Here is a 22,928-nt window from a genome sequence, read left to right as displayed (position 1 = left end):
CCCCGGAGTAGCCACGTTTCCCTCCTTGCTGGCCCCCTTTCCTGGGGGTGTCCAGCTGTGTCCCATCACCATTCTCAACCTCATCCCCATCCTCATCTTTCTCATCCGCTCCTCACCCTCCGCCCCATCCCGACGCAGCTGATCCGTGATTACCCGTCCCCGGGGCTTCCCCTGCCCTCCCCGGGGGTTTCCCCCTGCCCGCCCCCGGGGCTCCCCCTGCCCTCCCCAGAGGTCCCACTGCCCGCCGCGGGGGTCTCCCCCTGCTTGCCCCCGGGGCTCCCCCCTGCTCAGAGCCCGGGGCACCCCCTGCCCTCCCCGGGGCTCCCCCTGCCCGCCCCCGGGGGTCTCCCCCTGCCCACCCCCGGGGCTCTCCCCCTGCCCACCCCCGGGGCTCCCTCTGCCCGCCCTCGGAGGTCTCCCCGGTCTCCCCCTGCCCCACTCCCGGGGCTCCCCCCTGCTCGCCCCGGCTCTCCCCCCTGCTCACAGCCCAGGGCTCCCCCTGCCCGCCCCGGGGGTCTCCCCCAGCCCGCCCCGGGGCTCCCCCCGCCCGCAGCCCGGCGGCGCAGCGCCCTCGCCCGACGGCGCGGCCCGGCGGGGTGCGGGCACCGAGCCCGGCCGGAGGGTCTGGGCGAGCCGCTCCCCCTTCACAGGCGCCGGCTGGTGCGGCTCCTGCCGGGAACGTTCCGCTCCAACTGCGGTTTCTCCCTGGGGTGCTGACAGGGGACGGGCATGGGAGAACCAGCCCATCTTCTGGTCGGAACCATCAGCAGCAGGGCTGAGCTAACCCCTCGGATCTTGGATGTGGAGAGCTGAGGAGCTCTGGCAGGTTAACATGCTCCTCTGCACATCTGTCGTTGGCATCGGCTGTGTGCGTGGTGGTTTTGGGGTGCTTGTCTCCCCGTGTTCCCCTGGGACCGCAGGGAGCGGAGGGATGCAGCCAGGACAGCTGCCATGCTGCAGCGGCTGCACAGCTTACTCGCCTCTCCTTGCGGGCAGTGGCCCGTGCGGGGCTGCTGGGCGCTCACACACTAACCTGTCCTGTGTCTTTGTGTTTTTCAGAGGTCAAAGGTTCTCCGCTTCAGGGTACATGAGGATGGAAACCATTCTATGAAGCTTTAACTTTATAGAGGTTTTCAATCTAATTCAGCGCTTTCCCCCCCCCCCCCCTTGGAAACAGAAATGGCTCCGTCTTGGAGTGTATTTGGGGTTGTAAGATGAGTTGTGCCTTTTTTGTGACGGTGGGGAAATTCAGGGCAGCTGAGGGCTCCTTGCTCCTATCCCTCAGGGAGCAGAACAGTGGAGCACGAGCAGAAAGTCCCCCAGCCCCTGCAAGGGCAGCTCAACCCCTAGGTCCTGCCCAGGCACAGCCCCCCCAGGCCCCTGCGCCCCAGGGAGCAGATACCGCCCGGCTGGAGGGACTCTGCGAGGCATTTCTGCCTCCCGCGTGATGCCTGGCAGAGGCTGCGTGGGTCCCAGGGATGACAGGGCATCTCAGCGTCTGGCTCACTGTAGTTTTCAGCTGCGGTAAAGCCAGCAATTATCCAGAGAGCCCCGGCAGGCTTTGTCTCGCTGTCAGTTCTGCTCAAGCACTTTCCTCCGTGTTTCTGCTGGGTGTCGACGCACGCTCGTGGCTGACGTGCGACGAGCTTGCGAAATGAGCCTGCTCAGCAGGCCAGAGCGATAAGCTGAGGCTTTGTCCTCTAAACTTGTCCATGGCTGCAATGAGTGAGGCTGTGGGTGCAACCCTCGTGACTTGGGCTTGAAATACAGGCAGCCCCCTCCAACCTGCCGCAGCAGACATTCTGATGCTGTGCTGATGTGAGTGAAAGTGTATGTGAACGCAGTGTTGTGGGAGATGTGCAGCCTTTAACGTAGGGGATGCAGTGGAGTGAGCAAAAGAAACCCCAAAATAGCAGCAGGTTTAACTTGGACAAAGCAGGAATCTGAAAAGCCAGCATGATGGCAAAGTCTGATCTCTGTTCCAAATGCCTTTTGTCTGCAGCTTCGTAGCTTCTGGTCATGTGCTGCAGCAATCCTCTAAACCTTCTGATTCTGAAAATGAGACAAACAAAGGCCCTCTCTGCGCTAGCAGGGAATCTATTTATTTCTCCCTCTGTGTCTTTATGGTTCCTGAAGTACAATAGGGACCTCTATTTGCATTTGTTCCCTGAGACATGAGCGTGATATCAAACCTCTGTTACCCTCACACATCTGCACGGCCATGCCACCTGGTGGGACTGTGGGTGGGAGCTGGAGCAAGGTGAGGGCTGAGCCTGCTCCTCTCTGCGCGCTGCCACTGGTGCTGGAGCTCACTGCGGGGCAGGTATGGCTCTGCCGTCTCCCCACACACACGGAGCTGGAGACCTTGGCTGCAGTGGCAGCTGGCTGTCGTGGCCTCACGAACCTTGGATGCTCCAAACCACATATTCCAGACTGTTTCAGAAAACGCTTATTTTGATGGGGGCACCAGTGTTCTCCATCATCTGATTTTATACATCTTTGTACCCATCTGTGTATTCAAATCCTGCCTCAGCTCACACTTTTGCTTTCTTAATGGCCTCCTTGTGCAGTGGTCCTTTTTCTTTCTCTGCTTTGGGATTCACAGGCCTAGCTGGAACAGGCATGTGCCAATGGCAAGAGGTCAGTAGCTTGACAAACACTCAAGGAATGGTGCTGCCATTCAGGTTTTCTCAGAGCTGTGGGATCTATCAGCCAACTACATCATGGTCAACTCCCACGAGAGGGGCAGGTGCAAAAGGGCTTCTGAGGGTAAAAGGAATCTTCCTGCACAATCAGAAAATACCTCCCATGCATGAAGTTTGTATTTCAGGTGAGGAGCTTGAGGGTCCACCAGTGACTCCACCAACACACCCATCAAAGCCTTATCTGGGCACCCACACAGGGATGTGGTGATCAGTGGTGCTGGGCACCTAGGGATAGGAACAGGGAGCAAATAGGGGATGGCATGAATGGAGGGCAGTCGATTTTGGCTCCCAGAGGGCTGCTCTGGCCTCAGTTTTGATGTGCCCATGGGGTTCAGTCCTTGCCGGCTGCTCAGGTGCTTGTTGTACGTACATGTGGCCCAGGATGGAGCCAGGGGAGGGTCACACAGGAGGCAGAAGTGGGGTTGTAGGACTGTCACGCCTGCACAGTTCAAACATGTAAAAGTCCCTGGATCTGTTGCCCCGGACACAGTGCTGCCAGGGGACAAGGCTCCACATCGCCCAGCTCCTTCCTTGCTGGCAAGCTCCGCAGATTGGTGGTGGATGGGCAATGGGTTGTGTCCACATCCAGGAGGTCTTGCTGGCGTTTGGGAGGTGACCCATGCCTCACTACCTCTGCTAGGACCCAGCATGTGACCTGGCACAGCCTCCAGCGAACAAAGCACTTTGTTCTGACCCTTTGCACTTCCCTGCCGGTGAGCTGCCCTCTAATCCCCCCAAGGAGGGATTTTCCTCTCCCACCCCAGCTCCCTGTGCCTTGGTCCCCTCGGGAGCGCTGGCAGGGTAATCATTTACTTCCTGCCACAAGCTCCTCCTTCGGACTTTTCCTTCGACCTTCAGACAGAATCGTCAAAATAAAAACAACTGGAGGGACAGTGGTACATGCTGCTTCCCGCAGCTGGAGTGGGGCAGTGCCCGCCGGCTCTGCTGCCGGAGCCCAGGAGCCCAGCTCCCCACGCCTCGCGCTGTGCAGGTAATGCCGATTTGCTTTCTCTGGGATGATCACAACCTTCCCTTCTCTTAATGAGGTCCTGAACCCCTTTGGGAAAAGCAGGGGGTTTTGTGAAGGACTCGTCCCTTGCTGCCAGGGACCCGGCTGGCCCGTAGGAGAGCTGCTCCCCAGGCATCTGGCTCAGGGTCAGCAGCGAGAAGTGGAGGGGATTTGAGTTCCAGCAGTGGGTTTGTTTCCCACCTGTGGAGGAATCCAGAGAGGAGACGAACAGTTCCTTGCTCCCTCTGGAAATGCTGTACTAGGTGGAAAGGTTTCTTGCATTAACTGTGCCTTCCCCAGGAAACTTCCATCACAAGGAACTTCCATCACCCTGCTGTGTCCGCAGCCCCTCACCTCCCTGGGTTAGGTCCCATTAGGAGCAGCCACAAGTGTTTCTGACCTTGGGTAATTTCAGGAGCTGGCAGATCAGCAGAGGCAACTGGTGACCAGCCATGTGTGTGTCCATGTCCCTGAGCTACCTGCACAGGGAAAGGAGGCTTGGACTGCACTGGCCTTTTGCAGCCAGCACCAGAAGGGTGAGGTTTGCACCAGAAATTTCAGGTCATTTTGGCTGTGGTCTTCTGGGCTGTGTCTCTGCAGCCAGGCTGGCCTGGCAAAGCTCAGGGGTGCTAGCATCCCTCTAACGGGGCATCCCTGACCTCCTCGCTGGCAGGACAGGGAGGGTTGTTCCTGCTCAGTGCCAGAGCAGGGGAGCAGAGACGGGCTCAGCAGATTTCAGTGCAGAGCTGCCGCTCTTGCACAGGGGCTCACTGGTCCTGACAATGCCTGGAGCAGTGCTTGGCCCAATTTGGACTGGGCTGCCCACTGCATCCAGTACATATAGCTGTGCTGGAGAGACTATCCCCAGCTGCGCCAGCCCCAGTTGCTTCCCATGCATGTAGATAAAAAGGGGTAAAAACATATATCCCATACGGTGGAGCTGGAGTCGGCGGCTCTCAGGGATGGGATGGGGGTGGAGCAGGGCAGAGGGGAGACAAGCTTTCCTAACGAACCCAGCACTGTGCCAGCAGTGAGGGGCCTGGTTTCGGGCAGTGCAGCTCTCCAAGCCGTCTCCAAGCTGTTAAGCCCTGCTCAATCCGGCTGGGAAACTGCCTCTCTGCCCTTGTCCCTGCCAGGCTGGTCACACTTGGGGCTTGAGCCGTGGGTGGTGGCCCTGAGTGTGCACCCTATGTCAGACTGACTTGCACTGCAGGAGAAAAGAGGTGCTCATCCCCAAAAACAGCTGGTTTCTTTTAAGAAAGGCTCTAAAACATAGGCTGTAATGTATCCTGAAGTCCTGCTGGGGAGGAGAGGAAGCAGGAAAATTGCACCTTCCCCAAGGACAAGGCTGGCCAGCCAGGAGAGGAAGGGTTGCTTAGAGTCAGACTGCTTCCAGCTTTGTGCTATTTATTCAGAGACTGTGCCTACACTTAAAAAGCACTTGGAAGCAAAAAAGTCCCAGCCAACTAATTTAATGGCAATAGGAAGACCAGTCATTTATTCCTCTGCAGATATAGAGGCTTTACAAGAGACCAGTAGCATTCTGTCATGTTCGTATTTGTAGATATGGAGGCACAGAACGCTCGAGATTTGCTCAAACCCACTTTAGCTGTGCTTTGGAATAAAAACTTGCCCCCAAGTGGCCTCCTCTTGGCTTTTTTGACCAAAACTTCCCAGCACCCATGTGGGACTCCTTGGCAAAATCAAAGGCAATGCCTGAGGCAGAGCCCTGGCTTTTTAAAGCTAAAAGAAAAATGTAGAGAGAAAAAAATAATTTAAACAAACCCAGTGGTCACCAGTGGTCTATTTAGTCTTTCATGAATCCTCTTAAGATGAAGAAATAGGCTTTTATCCTATCCTATCCTATCCTATCCTATCCTATCCTATCCTATCCTATCCTATTCCTTACCCAGCAGAGATAACTGAATAGTCAAACATTTTAGGTCACCTTTCACTGCAGGTTGATGGAAACTTGCTTTGTGCTCTCTAGAGAAATATTTGTTTTAATCTTATCTGGACCCTTCCTTGCAATTACAATTGCTCAGGACTGTGTGTTTCCACTGCAGCAATACTTTTATGATTACGGTTACAGATATTGCCAGATGGGGAGATTAAAATAGTACACCTTTCCCTATAAAATAGCATATATGCATTGCATATAAAACATTTTAATAGGGAGAGACAGGGGTACTCTCTGCATGTAGAGACAACGGGCTGGACCTGTGCAAATGTGGCTTTCCCGGGGTGAGTGGCACTGGCCAGGGCTGGCTCTGCTGGCAGGGACCAGGCTCAGCTGGACCACACAGCCCTCGACCCCCTACAGGGCTTGTGCGAGTGAAGGCAGCTTTCCTCCCCCGGGAGGGAAAGGAAAATGCTTCCAAGCACTGCCAATGTCTGGAGGCTCTGAGCTGTGCGAGTGCAGCTGAAAAAAATCACCTTTTCTGGCCAGGGCTTGCTCCTACCATGAGCTGACCAAGTCCATCCCAGTCAGGAGATGTGCACAGAAGGGGTTAAATTGGCCAACAGCTGCCCATCACCTCTGCCCCCAGGTCTAGCCAGAGGTTTGCCTGGCACAGAAGTGCTCTCTGGAGGGCAGGGAAACACTGCCCCAGCACGGAAGACCAGCAACGCTGGCAGAACACAACCCTGACACCAGCAGGACTCCAGCCTCACTAAAATTTTAAATTGTGTTTAGGAGTGTGCGGGTGCTGGGCAGGGGAATGGGCCAAGGGTGTAAGAGGTGCATGGCCACACCTGCAGTGGCCACAGGGATGTGTGCCTATCTAATGTACGTGCCCTGCAAGGGCTCCCACATCCAGCAGCCCCTCCAACATGGCACTAACGTGTCCTGTCGTGGGGCAGGGGCAGTGCTGGGCAAGGGGCAGGAGCTGCTGCTGGCCATGACTGTGGGTGCACAGGGGCAGGGCAAGGGGAAACCCTCACCCCTGGCACAAGGGGAGGGCAGCCTGGGTGGGCAGCACGCTGCAGCCTGACCCTGCTCACATCTACCTGTCCCACTCATGTCCTCCATCACGGGGACAACCGCTGGCCCAGGACACCTCTCCAGGGAGATGCATGGGGGTCGCCAGGGCAAAGCCCTCGGCAGCTTCCCCAGGCACCCGCTGGCATCTGCTGTTGAACCCCCAAGTGAGGATCTGCACTATGCTGGGGACTTACTGGGGGTCCATGTGTCCCTGTGCTTCCAGGGAATGTCTCCTCCTGTGCCAGGGAGCCACTAGTGCCAGGGCAGTCACCCTGGGTACAGGGACAACGAATAGGGTCTCAGGTGCTCAAAAGCATCAAAACCCAAATCCTTTCCCGAGAGCAGAAATCTGTGAATTTTACAGTTGTAGGGTAAATTTCTTCTGCTGTACAGAAGTCAAACAGCCAACCAGTGCCACTCAGCTCTCTTCCAGTGTCCCCCCACCTGCCAGTCCCAACCCTCTTTAGAGGCGTGTCCCAAAGCAAAGCCAGGGACACTAGCATGGTGGCAGAGCACCCTAATGATCCCCGCCAGACCGAGCACTGGGTAGGTGCCACAAAGGGAGCCAGCCCCACATCCCAGAGCCATGCCTGGCTGGCAGGCAGCCAGCGCTGCGCCTGAGGGCTTGTTTCTAGCCTGATTCCTGTGCCCTTCACCTTTGCAGCTGGAGAAACATCTGCACGCTCTGCTTCCCGAGGATGCCTGCTGCCCATCGCTGAGCTCTCGCCCCAGCCCTAAGGAGAAGGGACTACTTCGTCTGGCTTTTATGTACATGGCCTGGATGGAGCCCTCCTCTACCGCCCTTGGGAAGACGAAGGGTAATGCTCCCACCGACTGGCACTGTGTCATTAACCCCCTGGGGATGGCGAGGGCACGGAGGAAGCTTCCCCACAGAGGGAGGTCTCCCACCGGCTGGGCAGCTGGCAGAGGGCAGAGCCCCACTGCACACCTTCCAGGTGGGGTCCAGCCTGGCTCATGCCACAGCCAGGGCTTGCCCTTCCCAGCAAGGGCTGCACAGAGCCCGGCTCCCGTGGGACCCACAGAGGACCCAGGAGGTGGCTGTGTGCAGGGGTGACGGCAGCTTCACGCTGCACGCCTGGCCCTGAGTTACACCTGGCGCGTGCACAGCCCTGGAGTGTCAGCAGCCCTTACAGATGGAGGGGGCATGATGGGCAAAACCAACCCAACCTTCGCTTTGTCCGTCGGTATCTATTGTTGTTCCTGGCTGCACTCCAGATTAGATATTTTATGCATTCTAGCTGGTAAAAACTTTTCCCTCCAGGATCCTTCTGCTTCCTCTCCTTTGAATAGAAAATGGGTTTTTAATTAAAGATGCCTTTATATGGAAAATAAAATCAAGCAGATTTTGTTGATAATACCAAGTTTTTTATTGAAAGGAACAAAAGCAGGAGATATTGATTTGAAAATGTAAATTAGCTGCTGAAAGTATTTTGAAACTTGACCATTACAATGCAAGTAGAGGCAAAACTGGAGAAAATCAAAACATAATAGGAGATATTTTTAAAAGCTGATGATGCCAATAGCTTGAGGATTTTGGCTGAGCAAAAAAATTCAGGCTTTGACCTGAGACAGAACAGTACTTCAAGCAACATGCTGCTTCCCCTCTCATCACACATGGCAATGAGCACATCAGGTGTTTCAGATCATTTCTCTGGGTGGCTGTAGTCTGGGGTTAGGGACCTGTCCCACAGCGATCAGCCCCTCTGCTCCCCCTGGGGAAGGCTGCCCAGACCTCTGCCTTTACTGCCTTGCACTTACTCCTTAGCTTGCACCGTAAGATGGCTTTTCTCCTGTTGCAGCTGCACACAGGGAGATTTTATAGGAAATTATAGTGGAAGCAAAAAGCGATTGCTTTATTTTCAGTGAAGAGAGAGCCCTTCTCCAATGTTTCCCTTTTCTCAGAGCTTAGCTTTGTTCTCTCAAATCATTGCATGCTTGCAATGCCAGGTTTTCCTGTCCATGTACGTTTATGTTTGCATTTAATACTGCTGCAAAGCACCAGTCTGGCTACCCTGGGCTGCAGTCTTCCTGGGTTAGTGGAGGACATGGGAAGGAGCAACTTCTTCTGGGTTTGACCTGAACGAAATGACAGCCATGACCTTCCTCCCCACCACAGGACAGGAGACAAATTTTCAGCTTACTAATGTGTAAAAAGTTGTTCTGAACACCTGAGATGCCTGCCAGGGTATAATTTGCTCCAACCCACCACCCAGACCGCTCCCTCCTCATCCAAAACTACCACCCCTACCTAAATTCTCACTCCTTGGGTATATCTAGCAGGTGTCTCTTCATTTTTTGCAGCTGATCAGCTTTTCCTGCTCTCTTTAAAGGGCTGTAAGTGAGCCAGCAGTGGGATGGTTACCTTGGGAGGGTGGGGGTGTTTGTGTTCACAGGCTAAATGAAGTGCTGCAGGAAGCAAAGCTATTCCCCTCTGAGATTTAGGAAAGCGCCTGGGGCTTCTGCTCTGCCAGGACAGCCAGAGGCAGAGGGGGCTGGTGTGGGGATGGGGACCGAGGGGTCTCTGTGCTCGCTGGCTGTGGGCTGCTTCCCATGCATCAGGACGCAGCCTCTGCTTGTAGAGGTGCTCCCAGGTGTGTTTAATGCTTTGTTCTCTATTTTCATGGGGTTATTTTTTGCAAAAAATGCTGCAAGCTTTTAGCCACCTGCTGTTTTCTTTCAGCCTTGCATGTAGTTTTTCCCCCAAAATCCAAAGGGTTGTTTGTAATGTGGGTTCCAGCTTGCTCAGAGCCAGGGCTGCTTGGCTGGGGCTCCTGCCTTGCTATGCAGTCTCTCTGGGGTGTAGGGAAAAGGGTCTGCAAGAGAAAATTGGGCAAAGCAGAAGCTCTGCAGAGGGTAGCTAAGAAAGCTTCCCCAAGTGAAGAAGTCTTTTAAAGTCGTTCCTAACCTCTTCCTGGATTAGCTGCATGCTATAATGTCTCAATGGGAATGAAAGTGGAGTTCAGTGCTGGCCTGGAGCTCTCTCTTGCATCTGTAGCAGAGGAAAGCTTGAGTTCCGTGGGTTTTTATTGGATTTTTTTTCCTCCTTTATTGAGGAAAAGCATGTGTTTGCAGGAATACTCCTTCCTGCCCCTCCCTATGCTCCTTCTCTGAGCTGAAACTGGGGCATCTCCCCCTTACACCCTGTGCAGCCCCTGCGAGGGACAAAAGCTGTGGGCTGCCTTAGGTGCCCCTCTCTCAACCTTGCCCCTCCAAACCCTGTGCTGCCTCCAAAACATCACCTGCTATCCCAGTGACAGCCTGCCAGGCCTCCTTGCCTCCGCATGCTGGCAACTAGCCCTTCCTAGAGCAGGAGAGGACGAGGCACTTGCTCGGAGGGGTTTGCAATCTAGGTTAGGTAGGGAACGATGCTGAGAGCGGTGACATCAGGGAAGAGGGTGGGAGGCAGCTTGCAGATGACGAGTCTATGAGGTTGCCTTTCCGTGCAAGGTATGCGTTGCATTAGTAATGTGTTTGTAGCAAATAACGCTGGGCTAGCATGGGAATGTGGGTCACCGCTGGCAGAACTGTTGAAGGAAGAAGGAGCTGCTTGTGCTGTGCTGGGAAGAAAATGTATGTTACCGAGGGATGTTTGGTGGGGGGAGATTTAGCTGTATGAACTGCTCCAACTTGTAAGTAGTAGCTTTGTGTTGGCCAAGTGGGTGCGTGCTGCCTGAGGGATGCCTCTGGCCTGCGCGTTGGGGGTGAAATGGTCTTTGGGGAGGGGGGCAGTGGTGGTGGTGATACGGTGCAGTGTGTTGTGTTCTGAGTGTGTGATAGTCACATCGTATCAGGAAACTCCTAGACTTGCTTGCTGATGCTCTCTGTGGCCCTGGCCAAGCCTAGAGCGTTCCTGCTGCCCCAGCAGGCACAAGGAGGGATGCAGCCGGGCATGTATAACCAAGGATTCCAGCGTATTTTCGTGACCTATTTCTGATTCTGTTGTTCAGCATGTGTGCACTCAGAAATCTTTGTGCTTTAGGGGGAGTAGGGTTTGTTAGTGATAAGGAAAAGCCAGTTTGACTGATCAGGAGATTTAAACCAAAAACTAACCTGGCTTTGAAGGTGGACTGAGGCTGGGCAAGGTGGCTCTGAGCCTGAATAGAAAAGGATACAGGATGAGGACGTATGTATTCTACAAACGTGTGTGGTACTTCAGTGCGATGAGAGAGACTCTTGCCTCAGAGCAAATACATTAAATGCAATAGCTTTGTTGGAAAGCACTGCCCTTGGTCAGCAGGGACTTGTTGCGTAGCTTCACTTCCAGCAAAGAAGCAGTGGAGCAGAACGGGGCTGGTGGGGGGAAGCATGAACAGGCTGTGGCCCTGGAAGAGGCTGCTGCCTAACTGCAGGCTGTGGAGACCTTGCTAAAGCAGCCTTGTCCAAGCCCCTCAGAGCAAGTCAGGGACTTGTCCTGCATCCTGCGCTGCCAGCAAATGCCTCCAGGCCAGGTGGAGGTGTGTCTGTGGCTGGCCTGTGTGCTCCAAGGTGCCCAAGCTGTGACATGTCCACCTGTGCCCGAGTTGTTATACCCCCTCCCCGAGTCTGAGATCAGAACAGTGTATGCTGCCACTGACAGACCGTGGGGCCAAACCCAAGCTTGTGGGGGTTCAGGTTTGTAGGGAACAGGCTGTGTCACCTGTTTGGAGCAGGAGCGAGGTGGTAACTGTGTGGGCTTGGTTGGGTTGCTGTGGTAAGGGGTGGGAGCCCTGGCTCCTCTATCTGCTGCTGCCATTTGCAGCCTGGGGCCTGTTACACATACCTGTGAGCTCTCACCATCCCCTGTGCCAACCTCCTCCCTTGCCCTGAGCCGTGAGTGTCGCCTGTGCCAAGGCAGCAGGGCTGACATCCCTCTGCTGTGACCGTGGTACCTGGCCAGCCTGTCTAGCAGCCTGTGGGACAGGTGCAGCCCCAAGGCAGGTGTTGGATGACCTTCAGTAGACCTCAGTGAGCCAGGGAGAGCCAGACTGTCAGGGAAATAAGGACTATGCCCAGTGGGAGGGGATGGGGATTGATCCGTCTGGGTGCTGCCTGCGTGCTGTCCCTGCCGGTGGGTGCCTGCTGGGACAGGCTCTGTACCTGCTGCAGAGCAAAGTATCGGACAAGGTCAGGGTCTCGGACCAGCCTGATGTTGTAAGCTCTCTCACTGAGTGGTTTGTGGGTTTCGCTTTAAATTTCTGTTTTTCCTTTCTTATCTGTTCGGAGACTCTGAAACCACAGCCTGTTTTTTCGGGTCCTCATCAGATACGCACCCAGATCCCAGGATCACTGGTGGAGCCTGGTTCAGTGGCTCTCCTGAGCGTGCAGGTCCCTCCACCTGGCAGATCTGAAGACCCATGCAGGAAGGGTTCTCTAAATGGGCTTGTGTTTACCTCAAAACTTGTTGTTGTCCTACAAACTCCTTGCCTGGGCTCTGGCAGTTGGTGCTGCCAATTCCTTGGTCTGTAGAAGAGCTATTCCAGGATGACAACTTGCTTGTGTCTACAAAGGCCCCCTTTCTTTTTTTAGGGAAAGCAGTGGAAAGTGTATGTTTTTGTGACTGTTTTAATTCTTTATTTCCCTCCAGTAGTAAAACTAGGGCAGAGCCAGGGAGTAAAACTGAGTCTTCAAATATTTTTGTTATTTACTCCTAAGCAAAACAAGGAACTCCTCCATAGACGTTGCCTTCCCAGGGTTTTCTTTTGCTCGGCCTGTGCGCTAGGGAGCAGGCTCAGGACTTTGCCTCTTTGTGAAGGGAGAGGTGGTGATGATGATGGGTGGTGGCAACTGCCTGCACAGCTGAGCATGAGGGATGCTCTGTGGTGGGAATCCCAGCTTCTGGCACTGGCTGTGTCCTTGGGCAAGTCACTTACTTGCTGCGATGTGTGTGTGCTGGCTTACCTCCTGCAGGGCCCTGAAAGGTTTCATTCATGTCCCTAATTACTCAGAGTCCTGAATGAAAGGGGCAGTGGATGTGCCAAGTGTGTGACGTATTCCAGTACAACATCGTCCTTATGAGCACACTCCTTGTCCCTCCTGGGGACCAAGGGGTGGCTCAGGGAGGCTTGACGGGGTTGCTTTAGCCTGAGTCCCCTCTGCCATGGGAGAGAGTGTCTGTTTTGTGGCACTCATCCCCATCCTGTGAGCTATTGAGGGCTCCTGGCAGGGCTGGGAGGGGAGCTGTCCTGGTTCCTATAATTTCCTGGTTATTTTTGTACGTGGGTGGAAGTGGGAGGAGGGCAGCTGTGGAGAGAAGAGCAAGGTCAGTGAAGAACAAACGTGCCTCTGTGCACTTGAAATCATGCTGCCAGCTAATCTGCTTCGGTGCTCCAACTTTCCTTGCAGAACTCATCAAGCACGGCCGTGAGAGGATAGGACAAACCTTCAAGGCGTCCGGCTCCAGGCTCTGCTCGTAGTGAGTATGAAAACCTCCCAGTGGGATGAGAGCCCTTTAAAAGCTCAGCCTGATAACCCCCGTGCTGGCCCGGCGGTGAATGGAGCTGGCTGGCACCGGCCAGATGTGGGCAGTCCCCAGGGAGAGCTGCCAGCACCCGCTGCCTCCCAGCATCTCCTGCCATGGGCGGCTCCGGGATGGCCGGGGGTCTGTGCCTGACAGTGTGTGGGGGCGGAGAGAGGGAGCACCCGCAGGTGAGATGTGTGGGAGGCCAGTGGGAACTTCGGGCCCCCTTTTTGGAAGGGGCACAGCAGAGGGTGGCTGGGGGGATGAGAGCCTTCGGAGCCTCCCTGTGGTGTGTGAGAGCTTGGTGGGGCTGAGGGGGGAATGGAAGAAGCTCTCTGGGACTGGGAAGAAGGGAACAGAGCTGCCTCCCCCCACTCCACCTTCTGTCATCTTTTTAATCCCAACTTTTGCAAGGAGAGTGGGGGAGCCTTTAAAACCAAAGGGAGGAATCCCTGGGGTGGCAGGACCCATCCCTCCCCAGTGATGCCCAAGCAGGGTGGATCTGAACCAACAAGTGTTGATGTTCAAGTCCAGCACCTCCAGTCCCAGCAGCAGCTGTGCTGCCTGGATGAGAGCCCTGTGTGTTAATGCCTCTGCCCACAGAGTACGGGCCAGCCCCTTTCCTCTGCAACATCAACAGCCCCAAACTGCCCTGATCTGCCCTGGCCTGGGGGAATGGCCTCTGTCTGCTGCCAGCCTGGAAGGCATGTGGTGGTCAGACCCAGCTGGACTCCCCTGGCTCCCTGTGGGGACACTTGCTGGGCTGCAGCATCCCTATGCAATGGGCTGGGGGCTGCATCTGCCTGGAGAGGGGGCTGGCCATAGCCAGGAGGGCTGCAATCTTGTCTGGCCCTGATGCTGTGCTGCTGCTGGGGCTGTACTGGTCTTCACATGTTGGTGCCCTGCCTAGTTTCTGCTATTGCAAATCAAGGGCTAACTGTACCATTTAATCTGCTTGTGCTTCTTTGAATCACTTGTGCACCCATGAACGTTTTCCCCCTCCATCTGTCAGTATGCACCTGCTGTCCCCTGCCTCCCCCAGAGCATGTGCACCCCCACCCCTTGGGAGTAGCAGTGCTACCAAGGGGGTAGCTGGGGAATTCAGCTGAGGCTTGCCGTGATGGAGGAGAGCACACACTGGGGTCTGCACTGGTCCCTGCTGAGTTATGGTGTGAAGCTGTTTCTCTCTTGGATTTTGTTTTCAATACTGGCTTACTCTTCTTTTCCCAAGTGCTGAACGAGTTGCTCTTCTAATGGATCGTTCCCGGAGCCCAGACAAAAGCACCCAGGTGAGACCATGGCTCTGAGCCAGCAAGTTCTTACCTTTGGGATGGAGAGGGGCTGGTGCCTGTAGGAGAAAAAGCAAGGAGGAGATCCTGTGTTAGCCTGCTGGGAGTCTTACTGCTGCCTTGTCCCTGTGGGTGATGCTGGGAGAAGAAAAAGGAGAGCAGAGAGGCCCAACATAGCCTTTTGGAAGAGGCATAATGCTCCCGGAGTCTGGGGAGGGGAAGATAATCTTCAAGGTTGCTTCCAACCCAAACTATTCCACCATCAGTTAAAAGTTTGCCAAAGCATCCATTGTGTCTCTTGCTCATGGGTGCTTACCAATGGCTCTGTGCAAGTGATGCTGTATTGAGGAAAGGAAAGCACAACCTGCAGCGTGGTCCTTGTGACTAACATTGTTATCTTCCCTAGCCTCCAGCCACAACTGACAACATCAACCTTGGACCTTCTGCAAACCCAAAGTAAGCTCCCTGCAAAAGCCAGGTAGGGTGTGGAGCACGCATTGAAGGGATCTGGTAGGGGAATGCAGTTGGTCCCTGTGTCTCACATGGGTGGTGTCTGTGAAAGTCCCAACAATTACATTACTTGTCCTTTAATACAATGTGTATCACCGGTGCATAGTTTTCAAGACATTCAGCTAGAGCTGATCCCTGTTGTGGTAGCAATCCTCTCCTGTCCATGCCTGCAGCGCTGTGTCACAGCTCTCTTGAAAGGTAGTAAGGGAAGATCTTCCTCATCCCTGCTGGCTCCCTGACTGTCTTTCTCTGGAAATGGGGATAAACTGTTCCCTGCAAAGGTGCTGCTTGGTCCTGACAGGTGCTTTCACTTGCCACAGTGTTCAGCGGGTGGGTTGCTGAGGGACTGCTCCTCCTCTGCTGGGCGCACTGACATGTGCAGTGCGAATCCCGAGCTGGCTGGGAGCGAGGGTCACCCGTCCAGTGCCCTCTAATCGCTTTCACAAACACTTGTGTTTCCAAGAAGGAACTCAGCTTTGATGGCAGCATTGCTGTTGTGTGTGTTTCTCCCAGAAACATTAACTTGTTCCATTCTTGCTCAACAGTGCCAAGCCAACAGACTTTGACTTCCTGAAGGTTATTGGCAAAGGAAGCTTTGGAAAAGTAAGTGGGCTTGTACAGGTGGGCTGTAGCTCTTCAGAGGCAGCTTGGAAAGAGAAAGCATGCCTAGCTGCGTCCTTTGCTTGCACCTTTCCTGGGGAGTTTGGCCTCAGTGGGGCTGAGACCAGATGAAGCCTGAGATAGGGTTTTCATCATCTGTCCTTTGAGCTGTCCTGCAGTCTCTCTAAGGACAGAAGTGTAAGGTGTTTTATGTTCAGGGTGGGGATGGTAAGGAGAAGTACTTGATTCAAAATAAGTTTCAGGCTTGTTCAGCTGGCAAAAGATCTTGAGATAAATCTGTATCTTGTGAAATAGCAAGGATTCACTTTAAATGGGACTGTCCCCAAATGCTCCAAAACTATTTTCTATTGGGTGTGTAAGGGATGGATGTGGAGATGCTGTGTGCTTCTTTCCAGCAATGAGAAAGTTCTGGGAAGTAAGAGGGCTGGAGCTTGGTCTTTAAAACTTTGTACCTGACCCTGTGTAGCTGTACACTCTGTATAATCACTCACAAGAGTGTTGAGCTTCTGTGAGGAAACGCCAACCATGAGCAGAAGGTGAGACTGAAACCCATGACCAGGGCCTTCTGTTGCAGGTTCTCCTGGCCAAACGCAAGTGTGATGGGACTTTTTATGCAGTGAAAGTCTTGCATAAGAAAACTATCCTGAAGAAAAAGGAGGTATGTCTGCTCTCCTTGGCTACTTCTGTGAATAGTGGTCAGCGTGTATAAGGTATCCTGGTAATACAATCAAGGTATCTTGTGGCTGGTATTCATGTAGACATCTCACATGTTAAACATGGATTTCTCTTGCCATGGGAACATGGAGAAGAAATGAGATGAATCTGGTCAGAGAGGAGAGTGTTTCCCTTTCAGGGGCTGGAGATAACCCTCTTGGGCTCCCAGCTGCCACCCATTTTGAAAACAGCAGTGAGCCCCTACAGGAGGCTGGACTGGACCCTTGCCAGAAATGTTAACACCTTGCCTGCTTTTTGATAGCAAAACCACATCATGGCAGAACGCAACGTGCTCCTGAAAAATGTCAAGCACCCTTTCCTTGTGGGACTCCATTACTCCTTTCAGACCTCAGAGAAGCTTTACTTTGTGCTTGACTATGTAAATGGAGGGGAGGTGAGTGCACACTTACAGGCTTTATTTCAATCCTCTGTTTGGTCCTTCCCACACATGCTGCTTTTATTGCCAAAAATTGTTTCTTGTCAGAAGATAATGATGTTGAAGTATAATGCTGTTTTGACTGCTGGGAAAGACCAGCCAGGAGTGGCTGGCATGCTATCTCACCTGTAAATTGAATGAAGATCTTGCTGGCTGACCAGAGTCAGATGATTCCCAAGGCAAGGATGCTGAGAAAAGTGTGTGTTAGGGGAATCTTAAAATCCTATGGAGAATATGGGAAATACAGATGTTGGTGAGTCTTAGGGAAAACCCACTAGTGAGGCAGCTCTGGGTCCTAGTCCAGTGCTTGGGTGAGGTCATTGCAGTTTGCTAAACAACTTTCTGTCCTGTAGATGCTCACTTTTTTCAGCTGTCTTTTTCTGTGCTCTCTGAAACTGGCTGGGAGATACTGTTAACATGAATGTCTTGCCTAAAGAGATTTTATATTGGGGATCTTAGTGGGTTCAGATCTCTGCATGCCACTTGTCATGGCCATACTACCACTATAATCAGCTTGTGGGATGTAGCAATCCTAATTTTATAATAGTTCTAATAAACTTCTTTTTAGGATTTTTTTTTAACTAGATCAGCAGATAACAGTGTTCTGGGGAATGAATTCTTAAGTGAGATTGTGATGTAAGAGGAGGACAAATGAAGCAACTTCTACAAATGTGTTTAGATTGCTCAAGGTAACGTGGTTAGGGCTTATTTGGTGCTGTTCATGTGTCACTTGCTGCAAATTGGTTTGTGCTTGAGTAGCTGGCCTTCAGGCTTGCTCCAGATATCCTTCAGTTTTTTAGAGAAGAAATGATCAACCTTCTCATCTGCCTGTAGCTCTTCTTCCACTTGCAAAGGGAGCGCTGTTTCCGTGAACCCCGGGCCAGATTCTATGCTGCAGAAGTTGCTAGTGCAATTGGGTACCTGCATTCTTTAAACATCATTTACAGGTAAGGTACATCTGCTGGGGAGAGCAGGGGCATGTAGCCTGCCCAGCCAGGCTGTGTGCAGTGCTGGGGAGGGAAAGGGCTTCACCAGGGCCCTGCAAAATGTAGGACTGGAGTAGCTGAAGAACATCCTAGTCCAGACAAGACAATGTGCTGCTGGCACTTTATCCTGCAAGAGGGATACGGTCTGCACGGGACCTGATGGGCAGTAAATACTTCCAGCCTGATAGTGGGAAGGACAGAGAATGGTTAAGTGCAAATACCAAAAATAAATCTAGCTCAATAGGTAAGAAATTTTCTCAGTAACAATTTATGCATAGAAATGCAGGCTAACACCTGATCTGTATGAGCAGCCTTTCTGTGTTTGCATGTGTGTATATTGATACCCCACAGTGATGGGAACCTGCACTTTGGGAAAGTCTTGGTGAACTGGATTGGGAAGCTTTGTTAGCTCCTGTTCTTAGCTGCTGGTGTTTCCGATCTGGCTTTTCTAAATATCTGGCCAAACCTGCTCAAACAGCACTCTTTGTCTTGCAGGGACTTAAAACCTGAGAACATTCTCCTGGATTGCCAGGTATATTCACAACTCCTGCTGTCTTCTTTCTGCCTTTAAAAGCATCAAGACCACAAACAGAGGGCTATGGTCCTGCAAGCTGGGCTATAGCTCATTTCCTTGCATAGATTTTGTATGTATGCACCACTGCATTTCCATGCAGGTACTGCAAGAGGGAGTGAGCTGTTCCTCTGCAGAACTGCATGCTTGAAGCCCTCTCACCTCATTCCCAAAAGCTGGGACCTGACTTGTGGTCAGGGATCAGGGGTGCTAAAAGCAAGTCACTGCTGGTACTCTGATAGTGACTGCTGTATCAACTGGCTCTGGGACAATGCAGTGGCAAAGCACAGCAGTGCTGAATCTCTTAATTGCTATGCAGTTGTAGACAAATTAAAAAAAATCTAGACTCTTTCTCTATAGCTCCTGTACTTGTACTATAGGATGCCTAGAAGGTGAGGGAGGGGAAACAGATGAGCAGTGGGGAACTAAACACTATATGAGATGCAATGTGAAGGGAAATGCTGTCTCCTCTAGGAGCAGGCCAAGCTGAAATTTCTCCCTCTTCTTTAGGGACACATAGTATTGACAGACTTTGGACTCTGCAAAGAAGGAATGGAGCAAGAGGAGACAACTTCTACTTTTTGTGGCACTCCAGAGGTACGGCATGTGCTGGGGTTTCACTGTGATCTGGGGACTGAAAGCCTTCAGAAACTTGCAGCCCTGGATCTCACTTACATGGGTGCTCAGCATCTCAAAATACAGGCTTTGTGAATTAGACCGTCTCGGGCTCTTTGAGGCTGTCAGCCTAAAGCTGGGGTTCAGATAAGGCCTACCCTACCTAGGAGAGAGAATTTTACCTGTAGCAACTGATTAGTACTCTAAATTTGTTGTGCTATGAGGGGCAGGGATCCCTGTGCTTGGAAATGGCCAGTCTTGTGAAGCTGGGACTGTTCCAGGTGACTATGGAGACAACCTTGACCCTGGCAGCCCATGAGCAGGCTGTTTACCTGCTCTGATACCTTGGAGCTGCAGAACAGGGAGCCTGCTGGTACTGACATACATGGGACCTTGCTGGGCTCTTCTGTGTACTTGTTTTGCAGCTCCTGTGTAGCACGCTGTGTGGAGGAGAGCACCAGGCTCTCCTTTGGAATGTGAGCACTGCTCAGAGGGGAGGAAATGCCTTCTTTCCAATGCACCTCAGCTGGGTGTTGCTAAAACCCATCTCCAATCTGCTGCCTTGGAGGCTTTCTTCTTGCTTCTTACTGAGCTGGGGATCTTGGTAGCACTGTGGCCTTAGTAATGCAGCTGTTCTGCTGCCCTTCCTCGGACAGCTTGGAGAAGGGTCTGTATATTCCTCTTAGTATTCAAGCACAGTAGAAGTGTGCAGGAATTCCCTGGGGGTAGCCCTTTGCTTTCAGTGGGGACCTACTTATTGCAACAGTACAGCATGAACCAAGCAGGAATGTTTGAGCTTTGTTTTGTGGGTTTTGGTGAGTGTCTGTTTTTTGTGGTTTTTTTGTTTCCCCTGCCCTAGACAAGGGAGCCTGACAGCACACAGAGACAATCCTGTGGGAGACCAGGCTTGATGTGCTGCTTGTTCTGCAGGCTGCTTGAGTTCTTGTGTGTTGCTCCTTAGTGGTGGTTATTGGTAGTTTTGCTGCTTTGAACAGACTTAGTGGGATGAAAAACTGCAGCTTTCTTAAAACCACAGAAGCCTTTTAGAGGTGTAACGTGTCAATGCAGGACAGGTGTGCTGGTTGAGTTGTTGTGGGTGGCAGATCCTTGTACAAGTCCTCTGTAAGAGGAGAAACTTCTGTAGCCCAGAAAAACATGTTGGGGGTTTCAGTAGGTGTCTTTCAAACCCATAGCTCTGAAGCAAGTGGAAAGTCTATAAAAGAACAGTCAAAATGCATCTGTGTGCTTCCTAATGCGTTTGCTCAGCTTGAACTACAGCCAGCTTTGCATACTTATGAGGGCAGAGCCCTTCCTTTTGTAATTTGACTCAATTATTTGCTTCTGGCTCTTCCCAGTACCTGGCTCCTGAGGTGCTAAAGAAGCAGCCATATGACAGGACAGTAGACTGGTGGTGCCTAGGAGCTGTCCTCTATGAAATGCTGTTTGGACTGGTAAGTTTGGAAGCAGTCTGGTTTGCTTTACATGGTGGAGAATTTTCAAAAGTTGTGGTGTGAGGTTGGTTGGGTGTTCACGTGGTACCTGACAGACCACTGAATCCTGAATCGGATGACCTGGTTAAGTCATACCATCGCCCTTTTGAACACAGCAATATAGCAGGTCTCCCTCATCTGCTCACTGCAGGACTCGTTTTGACCTGTGATGTGAGGTTCCTTATGGTAGCTCATGTCTTACTTGGCTGTTTCTTCTCTCTTTCAAAATAGCCTCCTTTTTACAGCCGGGATGTCTCTCAGATGTATGACAACATTCTGCACAAGCCACTCCAGATCCAAGGAAGCAAGACTGTGGCAGCTTGTGACATCCTCCAGGGACTCCTCCACAAGGACCAGAAGAGGAGGCTGGGGGCCAAGACAGACTTTGTAGGTGGCCCCCCTTACAATCAGGAGGGAGGAGGGATAGGAAACTTTTCTGTTCAGGGCCTTTCTTTCATGATAACAGCATGCCCTGTGAAAAAGCTTTGCATGCAATTTGATGTCTCTCCAATCTCCTAAAAGAGGCATATAGAGTTGACCTGAATTTCCAAAGGGAAAGGTGTGGTGACAAGTTAGGACAGCAATGCGTGATGGTTTCATGTCCCTTCAAGGGATTACTGGACTGTGACCCTCATGTATTAAAGATTTGCTACATGGCCCCTATATGAACATGCAGTAGCTCTAAGTCTTGCTCCAAACACCTAATGGTATGAAACCAGCTGGCAGGTGCTGGAAAAGGAGGGTTGGCAGAAGACTGACTCTTTCTCCCCCTGCTTTCTATGCAGCTTGAGATAAAGAACCATGTATTCTTCAGCCCAATAAACTGGGATGACTTGTACCACAAGAGGATTACTCCTCCATTCAACCCCAATGTGGTAAGTGGGTATTTCTGTTGGTATCTGGTTTACAGCGTTACAAAAGGAATGCTCTCCAGATGTCTTGTGTGGGCACTGGGCATTGCTGCAGTGCAGGTTAGGAACTGCAAACGCAGCGGTGAGAACTCTGTTGGAAGAGCAGCTGTGTTAGAATACCTGAACATAAGCAGTTGGTTGGGGTCTGCTCACTCCACGTGACCATGCGTATGCTCTTTGGCTTAGGCTGGTCCAGCTGATCTGCGACACTTTGATCCAGAGTTCACCCAAGAAGCGATCTCCGCCTCCATCACCCACACGCCTGACCTAGCAGCCAGCAGCTCCAGTGCCTCAGATGCATTTTTAGGATTTTCTTATGCACCAGCTGAAGAGGGCATCTAGGTTTTATAAAGGCTTTCAGAAGCCAGATTTTAACTAAACGGTTTTATGTTTGTTTTTCTTTTTTTTTTTTTTTTTTTTTGGAAAGGATTGGTAATGTCCTTTTGCTCATGGTTTAATGAAATTGGGACTAATATACTAACTGGCTGGAATGGAACAAAGCTCTTAACTTGCTGTTTGGTGGATGTCCCTCTAAAGGACTGTTCCACTGGCAGGGAAAGTGGGACACCAATTATGATTTCCACACCACCCCCACCACTATCCCCAGCGCCCCCGAGTGTCTTGTGCTACTTGGCAGAATTGTATTCACTCTGTGGTTGTATTTATGGTTGCGGTATGTACCATCATTCACATTAACAGCCATGTCCCTGTAACTGGCCACTTTTTTTTTTTTTTGGTGGAGCTAACTACCCAGCTACGTCCAACTGCTTTGCCTTCCCACTAAGAGAGGGAAACTCTTCACACTTCCAAGAGCAATAGCTTTTGTCCTTGAAGTGGACGGTGCCATTTAAGCTACTCATCCTGGGCTGAGAAACTATCTGGTTGTTGCTCCAAGGGCAGCTGCAGGGCTGTAAATCCCAAGCTGTGCTTGTGAGCGGATCATCTCTCTGGTCCAGGATTGGGATGCTGCTGAAGCAACAAGGAAGCTGTTACGGAAGAGCCACTGTGTGGGAGAAAAATCCTGGATAAAATGGGTGGGGAAGAGGTTGAATTGTTGGAAAATACCTTATGGCTAAACCTTGCTTGGGCTGGGGGATCCTTTCACAGCATGTGTGTGACTTGCCTGAGGCACGCCAACAGTAACGTGAGGAGCATGATGTGGAGCACGGGGCAGCAGGCAGCGGTGATGCGCAGGGCAGTGCCAGCAGGACCCGCGGCAGGGCAGGCCGGGCAGCACCGGCCCCTCGCAGTGTGAGTGTGAGGAGAGCAGCAGCGGCGCTCCACGCCCCAGCGCCTGCCTGAAAATGCATCACTGATGTACAAGTTATTTATTCTGCCTTAATTTAAATGCTGATGTATTCGTTGTATGTCACTGCCCCCTTTTTTGTCTTTTTAAAGCTGTTTTGTTGCTGCAAGGAGGAGAAAGGGGGCTAACTGCAACACGGGGATAAAGAAGGGGCTTTCTAGAAGTTGTGGTGCTCACGCTGTTGGGAAGCTTGCGCTGGAACAATGTTGGTTTGTGGTTGTTTTTTTTTATCAGACTTTTCTCTTGTACATGCTGAATCTGCTATGGTTTATATTAAAGTGCATACACCGATGTGCTTCCCTCTCTGCCCTCTGTCTAAGGGTGC

The 22,928-nt window shown here is 52.2% G+C and overlaps 1 protein-coding gene across 2 annotated transcripts; it reads left to right on the top strand.

Moving 5' to 3' along the window:
* Positions 1–3,419: 3,419 nt before the first annotated feature.
* Positions 3,420–22,894, top strand: SGK2 (serum/glucocorticoid regulated kinase 2). Of its 2 annotated transcripts, XM_005443801.4 has the most exons (15): positions 3,420–3,696; positions 7,362–7,515; positions 13,040–13,109; positions 14,386–14,443; positions 14,850–14,899; positions 15,499–15,556; positions 16,149–16,232; positions 16,551–16,682; positions 17,559–17,671; positions 18,206–18,242; positions 18,792–18,878; positions 20,252–20,347; positions 20,618–20,773; positions 21,172–21,261; positions 21,484–22,894. In XM_005443801.4, the coding sequence occupies exons 2-15, from the start codon at positions 7,464–7,466 to the stop codon at positions 21,637–21,639; spliced, it is 1,239 nt and encodes a 412-aa protein (XP_005443858.2). In that variant the 5' UTR covers positions 3,420–3,696; positions 7,362–7,463; the 3' UTR covers positions 21,640–22,894. The 2 variants fall into 2 exon arrangements, with proteins under 2 accessions (XP_005443858.2, XP_027667816.1); XM_027812015.2 differs by lacking the exons at positions 3,420–3,696; positions 7,362–7,515; positions 13,040–13,109 and adding an exon at positions 13,140–13,342.
* The last annotated feature ends 34 nt before the right edge of the window (positions 22,895–22,928 follow it).

This window comes from Falco cherrug, chromosome 10, assembly GCF_023634085.1.
Source record: "Falco cherrug isolate bFalChe1 chromosome 10, bFalChe1.pri, whole genome shotgun sequence".
In the NCBI taxonomy this organism is placed as follows: domain Eukaryota; kingdom Metazoa; phylum Chordata; class Aves; order Falconiformes; family Falconidae; genus Falco; species Falco cherrug.
The sequence above is the reverse complement of the archived record's forward strand: the minus strand, read 5'-3'. Positions and strand labels throughout refer to the sequence as shown.